Raw genomic sequence first — 14,209 nt, 5'->3', positions numbered from 1 at the left:
TTATGGAGAAAGGTTTGCAGGATTATTTTAGGAAAAAAAAAAAACCAAACCTCAAACACAGCTTCTTAAATGCCGGTCATTTATTACAGGAGATCTTTCTTATTTGCACTGTCTTTGCCAGGATACAGAGCAAATATACCTCTAGGATCTGACTGTGACCGGAGACTTTCTTCCCTATCTACTAAATCATCCATGTTTCAATCACATACCAAGAAACCTTTTAAATGCAGGAGATGACCGCACACACACAGGGCCATGCCGCCCACCCTACTTTGGGTTGGGAGGGAATTTTTCCCCTGGGTTTTAGGTAATGTGTTTTCACCTCCTCCTACTTTGTGGACAGGCTTGGTCCACTGAAAAATCTGCACTTTAATGATTTCCTTCCCCTTGCATGAGGCTTGGGCACTAAAGACATTGGTCTTTTTTCTTCCCTGCAGCTGGAAAACAGTTAAGTTCCTTTAGGACTCAGATGCTTTGCTCCAATTCAAGCCTTTTGGCTTAGCATAAGGCTGCTCGCATGAATTGCAATGGTCTGTGTTACACACAGGATAAACACTAAACACAATCAATTGTGCAGGAATGTGATCTACATGGATTTGCCTTCATTCCTAAAGGACTAACACACTCATGTTGTAATAGACATCCAAGCTCAAGCAGGAAAGTGAAATAATAGGGACTGGTGCTGTGAGTGTGTCTATAAAGCCACTCTCCAGCATCCCTGGACAGCTGGGCTGGGGCTGTACCCAGCCTGTTCGGGTATAAAGAAGATGTAGAGCTGTACAAAGACATGTCAGGACTGGAATTTCTGCACAAACATCTAAAGAAATGTCAGAAAAAAACAGCTGATAAAAATGAGGTGACTGTTTTTTTAGGAGAGGGGGATGAAGAGGGTAGGAAGAGAAACAGCCAATTCCTGGAGTTAGATCTATAAATCCCTTTTGATTACTTATGGATTTGGGTCCAGCAGGCTGAAGCAATACCAATGGCTTTCTAGGGTGCTAGGGTGTTACGAAGAAAAGGCTAGGAATTGTGATCAGGGATGTAAATGGCAAAAGTGGTGATGGCTACCAGAATCATACAGATTCACAGGAGTTCAAGAATAGCTCCATAATCATGATGATGAAGTAGCTCTTGTTAAGGCCAAAATTCCTTTTCTGTAGAAGGGAACATAAAGCATGAGATAGGTCTTATGGCAGTGCAGTTCTAACGGACTGCTGCATATACGACCTCCTGCAATTTTTATTCAGTCTAATTTTAAATATCCCTGATACTGGAGTTTTTCCCCTTCCCCCAGGAGGCTGCATTATTCTGCCATCAGATTGCAAATGTAAAGGTAATAGCATTCAATAATTGCTCTGAGACTAAGACAGTTCCCTCTCTGATTTCAGGAATATTAACCCAAACTTAGCTGAATCAACTCCCTTAATGGCACTAATACCAAAGAACAGTCCTACTCTTTCTTCTTTTCTACATGAGATTCTTAAAACCCCATAATTTTTATGACAGGTCAGGTGGCTCTGAATTTACAAGCATTTACTTTTAATGACTATCCTCAGTGGGAGTAGACATGTGCAGGAGGAAAAAAGAGGGAATTTTATATTACTGCATCTGTCCCTAAGGCTTACTATTTTATGGGGGATATTTTATGAATATCTATTGTGCTAAGAGCTCATATGACTGCCATCTCTCTGCTTGACTTCTAAATTAACTAAGCTCTTTTCTTTGAAGATTAAAACTGATTCCTTAAATAGAATGATAAAGTGTTTGTCAAAGCCGTGACAAGCTGACTGTTATACCATAATGCTTCAAATCAAGAACCATTAGAAATAATAATTCTAACTTTGAGAACATTAGCTGCAATTATTAACATATTGTAAATATGCAAAGAAAAGTGGAAAGTGGAAAAGATTTTACATCCTTTTAACTTTTAATTTAGTTCCAAAAATAAGACAGTAGAGGAGCTGATGAGCTCTGTGACCTTCTTAATGGCAACATGGCTGGAAGCATGGATTCCACCTTAAAAACTTCACTGGTAACTCCAGCAAAGACTATAAGAGCAAAAATCATAGAGGAACTAATTTTTCTTGCCCTTTTTCCATCTCTAGAGGAAGGCTGAAATCAGACTTACATCGTGTTAAAGCAGAAATTGAAAGAACTTTAGACTTAGGGACAAAATGAGCTTTGTAAGAGGTCAGGCCAACTTGAAAAGAAAAAGTGCGTCACAGAGACAGTGACCATGTGAAACAGAAAAGGAGAGTGACAGGTTCAGTGCGGATGTAGTTAAAAACAAACCTGGTTTGGCCCTACCACAGAACTAATTATTCACATCTGTTTTCAGCAGTGTTATACGTTCTGCCTTTGTCCCTGTGGTCAATGAGACAAGGCTACAAAGATGGATACTGTCAGGTGTAAAAGCTGAAACAAAACTGCAAGACTTCAAAACACTCAAGCCAGAAATAACGTTATTTTTATACCACTGTCCAGAAGGAACTGGCACAGAAAATACTAAGCCTGATAGGAAGGATATTTAACAAGCATCTAAGTGTAGAACAACAAACTGGCAGAAAACCACTTTATGAAACAGATTATATGATGAGTGTGCCTGCTATAGCTGGAGCACAGACTAACAAGCTCCAAAAAGGAAAGCTGAAGTGCTTCCTTTCTGCAGCCCACCCCACTTGATAAATACACTTTCATTCCTCTGCACTGCTCACAGATGGTGAAACCCTCTACTTCGTTCTACTCAGAATGATTTCGTACACAGCCCCCAGCTGGTATACTGGACCTGGCCAAACACATTAATTTATTTGGCCCATCAGATTTATATCTATGGAACATAAGTAGTTGATTTTGAAATAGGTTTTCCCCTTTACTATTAATTAACTTCTGGCTCTGAACTCACACCTCTGAGAAGTGCAGGTTGCTCACACTTCCCTGTTTTCTGTTAACTCTGAATTTAAATTACTTCAGTTCAAATGTCATGTTTTCAAGTGAAATCATAAAATCATAGAATCATAGAACAGTTAGGGTTGGAAAGGACCTTAAGATCATCTAGTTCCAACCCCCCTGCCATGGGCAGGGACACCTCACACTAAACCATGTCATTCAAGGCTCTGTCCTTGGTACATGGTACATGGTTCTGCTCCTCACGCATGAACAGTTACCAGAACATACAAAACAGAAAAAGACATACAAATAAGTAGTTCTAGAAATACTTGGATTTGGTTCCTGGCTTCCTAATCTCTGTCCTTTCATCTCTGCACTCTGAATGATGACATTCACAACAAACTTGTGCAGAAACTACTGTCAAATAGCCTTCTAATCAGATGCAGGCCTGACCAGCCTTAACTGAAATCAGCCACTGGTGCTGACCAGAGCTACTTACCCTCTCTGTAAACCAGACCCAAACTTGCTGACTGCATCCTTTTGTCATTAAAGCTTTATGTCTGCTTTAGGAAGCTTTGGAAATCGTTCCGGTCAGTGCCACAACTCCACCAGTGCAACACTGCCATGAACATGAGAGGAAATGTTTCTGTGAATAAAGGGGAATTGGTATCTTTATTCATTCAGACTTAACTTTTTTTTTTTTTTTTGGTGGAAAAATGATCAGTGCAAGACTTCCAAGGAAATATTAAACTCCACTTTAGTTTCACAAAAGCATCTGCAGATTAGCTGTTGCATCTCGCTGACTCTTATCCTTCTTTTAAAGAATTTAATCAAGAATGACTGCAAGCCCTGATCAACTAGAATTAAAGTTCGCACATGAGAATAAAAAGCTGTATGAAACCTCTGACAATTTGAGCAATGCACAATGTTTTATATGGCTCCCACACTCTTATATGAGATCACACGGAACATGTGAATCAGGCAAATCCTCTTTTCAGAAGCACCAAAGCAATTATATAGCATAACTGCAGGATAGGATTCCTCCCTTTGCTGTTTGTGAGCTATCTAAACCAAACTGGCTATATAAATCCCAGACTAGACTAACAATTTCCTCCCAGGTCTATAGCAATATGTGGAGATTACAGCAGAAAAGATTGCTCAAGGGTTTCTCCCTGCTTGATTATGAGTTCAGGACATTCTGCATACTACAATAGCAGCAAAAAAATAGTGGGTCAAATTCTTCTCCATTGGGTGCCCCTGTCCAGCTCTGCTGACGTCAGTGTTGCCGTTACCAGATTTAGCAGATGATTGCTGGAAAAGAGGATAACAATGACCTTAAGTTAAATGAAACCTTTAGAAGGAGGGCAAACCCTTGGTGCCTCATTCATGGCCTCAAATTCACTTCTCTCTGATAGGACTGCACTGTTGACTGATGAAAACCTGCTGTACTGAATTTTACTTTAACTTTTTAATCACTTTTAATGTTTAAGCAGCAGGGTTGGCACAGAACCAGCTATAGCGTGCATTCCTCTGTTGCACCTGTTCCCTGACACTGATTTTAGAGTAACAAGAACATCTATTGTAAGGGCAACTTGGAGACAAAGGGAGGAAGTGAGCTGTATTTGCGATGCAACATGCAGAGAATTGCTTGATTTAGGACAAGTTGAATAGGATAAAGAATTATATTCTATGGTTGAATGACCAGACTTGTAGATGAGTGTTTTTTCATTAGAAAGCAAACACCAAGCAATAAATATTACGTAGAAGACTGTGCAGAGCTCTGAGCAGCTCCACAAGGAATCAGGCAGTGCCTACCTGAAAGAAGAGCTTGTTCTTTATTGCAGTAGCCATATCCCAGATGCACTTTTTTAAACCTTCTCTCACATTTTTACCATCTGCATGCAGTCATATTTCCTACACATGTATAATCCTATTTGATTTTATTTTGGTTTTTACTTTGTAACTAACATGGACGTCATACACGATTTCATTGCAAATTAAATGCTTCATTAGTTGTACTCAGACTCATGACAGAAGGAAGCATGGTCAGACTGAAATCGGTATTACAGATCTTCAGGGTTTCCTCTTTCTGTTCCTAAACTTCCTAATGCTAAACCTTTCCAGCAGCTGAAAAAATAAAAGGAAATCTGCCAGGCATCTACAACTGTGCTCAGCAGTTACGTTAGCCACTCTGCTCACATTTGATTATAAAGACTCAGAGGTACCTGCTTCTGACCATCTAAACCTTCCCCCAAGTACGTATCTCTGTAACAAGCAAAGCTGCCCAGTCCCACTAGCCAGTGTAAAATAAATATGATAGCGTATGGCAGCCTTAAGATGCAACAGCAGGGCTTTCCACAGCTGAGCAGATCTGATGACACAACTAATGCTGAGTTTTTTTGCTGGGCACCATTAGGCTGTGCTGACAAACATCTTCTGAGCAGCACTAATAAAGCCCCAGTAGGAGTTCTAGGTTTGGTGTGAGCACTGATGATGAAAGATAAGATTTCATCATCTTACTGATGAAATGGCAAGTGCTCAGAGGGGAACAAGAATAACCACCGGGCTTGAAAGCACCAACTAGGGAACAAACTTGATGAGGGAATCAGACCTTTGCAGAGACATGGTAATAGTCTTCAAATACAGAGAAGATAACTGTAAAGGAGAAAAATTAAACTGTCCTCTATCTACTGTGAATAGCTCAGGCATCACTGTGTTTTAAAGCTGAAGTGAGGGAATGTGAAATGAAACATCAACAAGAATAAGCTGCTGAAAAGGATGTCCAGCAAGACTGTGGGATTTCCAGCCTCTGAGTTTTTTAAACAAGGGCAAATGCAGCTATAGCTGGCTCCCTTACAATGAATGAGATCGATGCTTCAAAGTTCTGTGCAACCTAGATTGGAAAATTCTTAAAATCTTTTAATCTACCTCATATTATTATATAGTTAATTTCCTATAAATTCTCCTAATACAGACTTTTTTACATTACTGTTTCTATATTTACAAAGGATTTCGTGATGCCTCTCCAGAGTGTAAAGCTCTGAACAAAATAAATAAAATGTTTTCAGGAAAATTAGGAATTTCACAAGCTGCTTATACAGCCTATTCCTTGCATCTGAGCTTTTTCTTTACTTTAATCTTCCTTGCAGCAAATTAAGATGATTATTTTTAATCCTGCCATTTGCTGCCATGAAGGATGATTTATTACTATTTTCTGTCCCTACAAGCCCTCATGTATTTGAAGACTTTTGTTTCTAACCAGTCATCTCCCTTCTAGGCTAAATAAACCAAATATTTCAACACTTCTTCACAGGTCACACTGTTAAAACTCTCCTAATTTGCAGTTTTCCCCACCGGACTATGTTCAATTCATCCACATTCTCCTGAAAGACTGTATTCACAAACTGGCAGGGACACCTCACACTAAACCATGTCACCCAAGGCTCTGTCCAACCTGGCCTTGAACACCGCCAGGGATGGAGCATTCACAGCTTCCATGGGCAACCCATTCCAGTGCCTCACCACCCTAACAGGAAAGAATTTCCTCCTTATATCCAATCTAAACTTCCCCTAAGTTTTAACCCGTTACCCCTTGTCCTGTCACTACAGTCCCTAATGAACAGTCCCTCCCCAGCATCCTTATAAGCCCCCTTCAGAGACTGGAAGGCTGCTATGAGGTCTCCATGCAGCCTTCTCTTCTCCAGGCTGAACAGACCCAACTTTCTCAGCCTGTCTTCATATGGGAGGTGCTCCAGTCCCCTGATCATCCTCGTGGCCCTCCTCTGGACTTGTTCCAGCAGTTCCATGTCCTTTTTATGTTGAGGACACCTGAAGTGTACACAATACTCCAGGTGAGGCCTCACGAGAGCTTGGGTGGTATCAACATTTGCCTTTTTATCACTGTTTACAACAAACCTCTTTCAGTTTGCAGTCAACTACAAACCCCAAATTGTGTTTCTTAATAGTAGTTTTGTTTTGCAAATAAAAACTGGCACATGAGTATTCTTTACAGAAGTCTAAAATCCATCAATATTTATAAAAGCACTCTGAAATCTATACTGGGAAAAGCAAAGTATTTTTTAGTGGTGTATAAATATTTTTATAGCTATAAATATACCTGTACTCACAAATACACCTGTACTCTCAAATGCTTTCGAGTCCATTTGTTTTTGAATTCTTCAGTTCTTATTGCAATTAAGAACTGGACCAGAGAGACAGTGAGGAAGACAAGGTTGGCATACGGAGACTTGGTGGACGCTACTCCTTTGCATACATCATGAGCAGTACAAAAGTCTGCATTTCCAAAGAGATATAGTTAATGGCCCTAGACTGACCACTTTTGTTCAAGAAACAAGAAAACATGCTGTAAAAAGCAATGAAAACAGAAAAGAACTGTGCTGCTGCTCTGCCATTCTCTGGCTCTTTTCAGACCCTGTATACAGCCACAGACCTGATTCTGTCTCGGATTCGCTGCTTGCCTTGGGTGGGCAAGGCAACCCTCCACCTGATTCCATGCTGGCAGCATCACCCAGTCTAACAAGGCTGGCTCCCAGGGCCAGGGCTCCAAGCAGAGCTGCCAGCTCACAGCAAGGCTCTTTGCTCTCCCAGTCTACTCATACCTGAAAATTTACCAGCTTTTCAGGGGCATCCACTAACCCAGTAGCCCAACTCCATACAGTCCCCAGGACTGGCTTTCTCTGGGCATCAGCTCCACCAGCTAATGGAGTTCAGGGCCAGCAATAGGCAACCTCAGTGTCTCCTGGTTGCTGCCTCCCTGTGGAGGCTGTTCATGGCAAGAAAAGCCACTGCAAAGCAATAGGAGGGGAAAAAGAAGGACTGGGGATGGTCTGGAAAGAAGACTGATGTTGAGGAAGATGGAGTGGCTGTCGGCAGGATAGGATGAGCTGGCACAGTTGAAATCCCAGCTAAGGGACACAGTCAGCTAGGGTAGGAGTAGGAAAATAACTCCAGTTTTCCAGGACATTTCAGATTACTGCTGCATGGACACATGTAAGTTTTGCCTTATTTACATGTAAGTGCAAGTGCCTGAAAAAAAAGCTGTGTGCCCAGGAGACCAACTTAGGCTAGTAGCATCATGGAAAGGTAGCTGCACCCAGCAGAGATTAAGCCCCAAGCCACAACACAGAGAGAGGCAAGGACCAAAGACCTTTCTATGCTGTGTGCCAGGCTGCCCTCCTACACAAATGCTGCTAAACACCCTGCTGACGTGCTCAGATACAGCAGCAAGTTGAAATGCCAATAGAAAAGAGGGGGATGGGGGAAAAGAGTATATGGCTACTTTTGATATTAATCCATGTCATCCAGGACTACTGCTCATATATCTAAGAACAGAGACAGCTACAAGAACCAGCATTCAAAGGAAAGAGAAATGGCCAAAATTCTGTTTTCTATAACAGTTCCCTTCCAAAAATGCAATTCAGGGAACTTTCATACTCTCTTTGGGGGAATTTTAAGCAGCACGACAGAAAAAAAAAAGCCCTTCTATTTTCTGGAAATATTGTTGTCTTCATAATGCAAAATATTCTGTTTATGACAAAAAACTATGTCCTTTATAAACATCCATATTACTCCCTGCCCACAAATGTATTCATATCTACATATCAATATAATGTAACTGCACATCACTGCAACATTATCTGGTTCCTGCATGAGGGCTATCTCACAATTACCCTTGTTAACACTTGCTTTGAAAGTATAAGGCTAAGTTGCTTCAGGTTTTAACAGGAAAGGCAATGTTGCAATGCCTGCCTTTGGCATCCTGCTTTGACTAATCCAACCTTACATGTTCCTAGTTTCCAACAAAAATGCTTTATATAATTACGTGCAGGAGGTCTGGGGGAAAGGTGGGTGATGTGGAACAAAGAGCACATTTTCAGGAGCTTTGAAAGCTAGCGCAGCTTACCAAGATCAATGACATGTCATCCCAGAGGAGCACTGAAAAAAACCTTTGTAGTCCCACTCCCCTTCTGTGTTCTGTATTTCTAAGCAGGCAGTCCGCAGACAGCGTGCATGTGCGTGCAGCCAACACAATGTGTGTGCATTTAAACACACACAGCATCCATGTAACACAGTGTTAGAGATCACAGGCAAATAAAGTACTGTGCAAAGCCAACTGAACAAAGAAATTAATATTTAAATTAGAAGTTAACACTGGGCGAAAGAGTTGAGACAGGAGATGAAGAAATTGTTCCTAGGATCTAATCAATAAAATGTCCATCTAGGAGATGGTAAAATGGAGACGGAGGTCACGGAGAGCAGTATGTTTTCATTTTGACTAATGCATCTCAAACATATACCAGTGGGAAATACTGTATATATCAGATATAAAAAACCAGTCCCAAGAACAACAAAAAATCTAGCTGAAAATAATACATCTGAATCAGGTTTAAATTGGCGTTCAGGGAAGAGCCTGATGCATGCAACATCAGCCTCTCAAAAAAGAGCTTAATACAAGAGGCAGTACAGAAGCCTATTGAGTGGAAAAGATTTTTCTGAGCTGCTGGATTTATAAAAGATAAATTCCATTACAAGAAAAGGTTCAAGATAAGGAGACTAAAAAAAAACCCCAAAACCGGGAGAGAAGCTTTTCCTCTTACAAGTGAGGGGCAGTGAAGTTTTTAGGACTCAGCTTGGTATTTCAATAAATAATTATGTTTTTCCAACTGAACAACCAGCTAGACATGGCAAACTGTAATTAACACCAAGAAGCATAATACCATTTGGCATGCTTACACCTTGTTTCTGAACAGGAGGCTGCAAGAACCCCTTAAAAGCCATTCAAAGAAACTTATAATTATGTGCTAGTGTGATTAGGCTCTTCTAATAATGTCATGCCTATTGAGTGCACTCTATTGAAAAGCCTACATAAAAAATGCACAGTTCCACTGATCTGTACGCTTATGTCAGAAGCCCTCATTTGGAGATCTGAGAAATGAAAGAAACATTACTATGGAGATTAAGAAATTTGGTTTAGCACTGTGAAATAATATTATGATTGAATAATATTAGCACCAACTGCTAATAAATGTGCCAGCATTTCCCATTAGAAGGCACCATATGCAGTTGTTTATAGTTATGCCAAAATTTTTAAGCTGTGGGAGTGAATCTCATGTTAAAAAGTTCTTTGAATACTTTAAGGCTTTGGTGACCAGGAGTAGAGCTTTGACTATGGGCAACAAAGTGGGCAACAAATACACACTTTTGACTTCGCATGAAGGGTCAAAACAGAATTAGTAAGGTCATAGAGCAAACTGATTATGCATGCAGCTGTAGAGGTGCTAAATATTTTTATTATTACAAATACCCCCTGTAATAGAAACTTTCTTTGCTGCTTCTTTATTGCAGGAAACAAAGATATAATCTACAACTTCATGTAAAATAAGCCTCTTGGTCCAATTGCATTAGTAACTAGCTTTTGTTCATTTTAATTTAGGAGACTGAAAGTCATAGCAAGAAATGAAGATGCCTGCTACCTTAGGCCAATTAATCCATGTGCTTGAAAATGTATTCTCAAGAGTTAAACAAAGTGGTGTGATTCCTGGCAATCCCTCAGTATGTATAGGCACGTAGCTCATAGAAGGTGAACAGCATCTGGCAAGCTGTTGTTGCAAGCAAGAAACCTTTGCAGGTGCTGAAATCTGTAATGATCTAGTACAAATGTATGTCAGCTGCTGTTTGAATGCTTGGGTTACTGAGCAATTTTTGTAGCTAATCACATTTTCTCACACAGAATGGACGAGTTTTCAGAACGTGGGACAAATCAGACAAAAGAGCCTTCTTTGTGCCATTCAGCTTCCCTTCTCCTCTCAAACAACTCTGCACCTCATCTAATGATCATTCACCTCCAGGTGTACCAGTCATTATTATTTCTGGAGTCAAAGTAAAGTTTACCACCCCCATTTGGAAAATGCCCTCAGGGCTGCAAAACCCATTGGACAAAAGTAGGGAGACATATATAATGATGTACTAAATAGAAAATAAATTAATGTCCATAAAGCAAGCCATTACCATTCTCTTCATCTCCTTGGAGACCTGGTGAGGTCCGAGGTGGTTATAAAAGGGCCGGTCAACACCCCAGTGTGGCGGGTTGTGGCTGATGGAATTGGCGCGCTGACGGTTCATCTTGGCTATCGTGGCTTTCTCGTCTTTCTGAAATACAAACAAGAGAGAAATGCAGAATAAATTTGGAAGTGTTTACGTGGCAGTCATTCTCCAACCATCTCTAACCTCTGATCTCTCACTCCAGAAGCTGGCTCTGTGCCCTGAACTTTATGAAGTGCCTGCTGATCGGAAGCAGTCCCTATCAACCACTTCTTTTTCTTCCAGTTTTTTAGAACACTTGCCCCCCAGTGGTGCCCACCATTTTACTTCTTTGCTTGTTCTGAGTAACTACCATAAGCTGTGCAAACACAAGGAGCATTCCATAATGGAGACATCTGCTTTCTTTTTTAGTAAACTGGATCAAACTGAATAATTTCAGATAGGAAACAGCAGTTCCAAGCTGAGGTACTAACTAGAGGGTCCTCAAAAAAACAACCCAGCAGGCTGGTGTGTCTGCAAGAGAAACGTTGCACAGAGTGATCTGGTTGAAGAACAGAAGCTTTGGAGCTCCTTGAAGGTATGGGAATGAAGGAAACCTTTCCCTGTGAGTACAGGCAAATGATTTTCAACACTTGCAAGAGCACCTTCCCAGGCATGCTAAGGAAAGCATGTAAATCTTGCAAACAACTCAACTATGTATTTGTTAATGGTAGTGGTGTTGCAGAGTGACAAAATGGTCTCCTGTACCCTAATGCTAGCTGCAAATTTTCATTGCCACTAACTTGCCTGACGTTTGGACAAAGTCTGTGGCTTTGTTATTAGAGCTGGTTTTGAATCTTGGTTGTAACTGGAGCTTACTGCAAAGTTTGCACAGGATCTGTTGGAAAGATTTAATTCAGACTCAATGCCAGTTACAAGAGCACAGAAATGCAGCATGTAGCTAGGTTAAACAACAGGCTGGTTAGTGCCTTATTTTGAATATATTCTCTAGCTAAAAAGGCAGGTTTCCAAGTGGAATGTGTTCTACAGAAAGACAGGAGTTTATTGCACAAGATCAAACCCTTTAAAATCTTCTTCAGCAAGGACTGCAGTGGAAACATGCTCAGCGAGGACTATGAGATTTATCTGTACTGACTGGGAAGGCAGAGGGGTGGCAATTGCATCCTTGCTTAGAAGAGAAACTCTGGCGAGGCTGGAAATTCAGACAGTAGGAATAGCTACAACTTGGCTGTTTATTACTTGAGATTAATTGCCCAGGGGGGTTGTGGAGTCTCCTACACTGGAGATATTCAAGGCCCGCCTGGACAAGTTCCTGTGTGATGTACTGTAGGTTACCCTGCTCTTGCAGGGGGGTTGGACTAGATGATCTTTTGAGGTCCCTTCCAACCCTTGGGATTCTGTGATTAATTTTTTTCAAGAAAGTTGCTGTTTACAGGAGATTACTAAAAAAAAAATAGACGTAACAGTTAATTTTGTATTTCAGAAAGTATTCAGAGAACTGAACAATTTAAAAAGAAAGCACCAGTTCTTTTAAACTCCAGAACTTTGGATCAAATCTTTCATGACTACACGGGTAGGTCCACATCTTTTGTTGCCTGGAGTTTGTTTTCCCTACCTATTTATTTTGATTCCTCACTATTCACTGTAAGTTGTGCCTGTCAGGGGTTTGCACAATAGCTGGTGTTATTTCCATGGTAACCAGAGAGTTAAATGTCAAGTGCAATGCTGCCTTAAATTATTTTTTTTTAAAGAATTTTTAAAAAGCTTGCTAAGATTCAGTGCTGGGAAAGCTGCCTGACTGACAAGCATGGGAAATCATCATCTCTTGTCTTGCAAAAAAAGAGACAGCTATGATGACAACATTTCCCATGAGACCATGAGCTTACCACGCAGGCACCAAACATTGCTGGGAATGTAACGCCGCAGGCTCCATGGCCACTTTTTGGGGACGCTTGCAGTGCCACTTGCAACAGGAGCCCTGTGCTGGACACCTGACTGGCCCTGTGACAGTAAGTAGCAGTGTTCACCACAGCTCTGGGCCGCCAGCAAAGATCTTTCTCCACTCCACTGGGATGACAAGTGTAGGATCTCAAGGAAACTCAGTGGGAGCAAACCTAAGGGAGCTGTCAGCTCCCCGGGATATTTGCTGGGGAGAAAAGTGTGTGCTCCCACATTGCACTCCTCCAGGACAGTAAATGCCTCCCACAGTGCCTCTTCCCTGCACTGAACCCACCACCTTTCCTCTGCAAGAGCTGAAAACTCTGCAGCTTGGCACCAGTTGAATTTCACATGAGCAATCCTGACAGAGCCCCTGGATAACCTCCAGGGGAGCAGCGTTTTAAATGTTTCTAAAAATACGCCAATGCAATGCAACACTGATGTCCAGATTTGAGATGGTTTGAGGTTTTGTTTTTTAAGTCACTGCTCTTTACGGTCTCTGCCATCACTTGTAGAAATTTCTTGTGTTTTTTGGTGGGTTCTTTTTTCGGTTATGCAATCTTTTTCATAGTTATGCTTCTTTCTTCTATGATGTGATGCCAGAAAACTGGTAGGAAATACAGTTTCATCATCTCCAAGGAAATATATATTGTTTTCAATAATAGAAGTGACACTGTCAGTTCACTTTATTACAACTTAGTGAAGGGTTTTCAACCAAAACAAAAAAAAACCCAGATGCTGAACTTAGTCTAGGGACCTATAAAGAAAAGCTATTTGATTACATTACAAATGCTTTTAACATTAACAGATGGTAAAAGATACATAGAACAGGTTTCCCCCCATGAGTTAGCAAATTTGGTTAGAATTTGAGAAAAGCCTTAATACCAAAAATCCAAGCAGACATACTAACCTCTTTTGGCCAGTGAGTGATTCTTCTACCTGCTGTTAGTGCTGGTGACTCTGAAGCGTCACTTCATTAATTTCAAGGGAAGAAAAGACCTCATACATGTTTACTGACACATCTGGGTTGAGGTGAGGGTGGTAGAAGTGGGTAAGTAAGTACATACTTCTGAGATCATTTCTAACCATGATGTCAGGCACCATAAATTTTCATGGCTACATGAATTCTGGCAGTATTTCCCCCCACTCCCCGTAGAACTTTTCCACTGGATTGTGAACAATGTTTCCGATCAGATTAAAGCACATATACAAAAAGCATAGCGGATTTTTGGTTTCCCACATTGCATACTGTGCTACTATATTATCTTGAACAATAGGGCTTTGTTGTTAACATCAATACTTATTCAAAAACATTGTTTTAAAC

The 14,209-nt window shown here is 40.8% G+C and overlaps 1 protein-coding gene across 3 annotated transcripts in view; it reads right to left on the bottom strand.

The window, feature by feature from the left end:
• The window catches only part of ADCY5 (adenylate cyclase 5), a 228,165-nt gene that overhangs the window by 38,650 nt on the left and 175,306 nt on the right, over positions 1–14,209 (bottom strand). For all 3 annotated transcript variants that reach the window (XM_065671431.1, XM_065671432.1, XM_065671433.1), the window contains one exon: positions 10,915–11,055. In XM_065671431.1, coding sequence (XP_065527503.1) covers positions 10,915–11,055 — 141 coding nt within the window. The remainder of the gene's footprint in view (positions 1–10,914; positions 11,056–14,209) is intronic.

This window comes from Lathamus discolor, chromosome 3 (genome assembly GCF_037157495.1).
Source record: "Lathamus discolor isolate bLatDis1 chromosome 3, bLatDis1.hap1, whole genome shotgun sequence".
NCBI lineage: Eukaryota > Metazoa > Chordata > Aves > Psittaciformes > Psittacidae > Lathamus > Lathamus discolor.
Note: the sequence above shows the minus strand (reverse complement) of the source record. Positions and strands in the feature narration are given on the sequence as shown.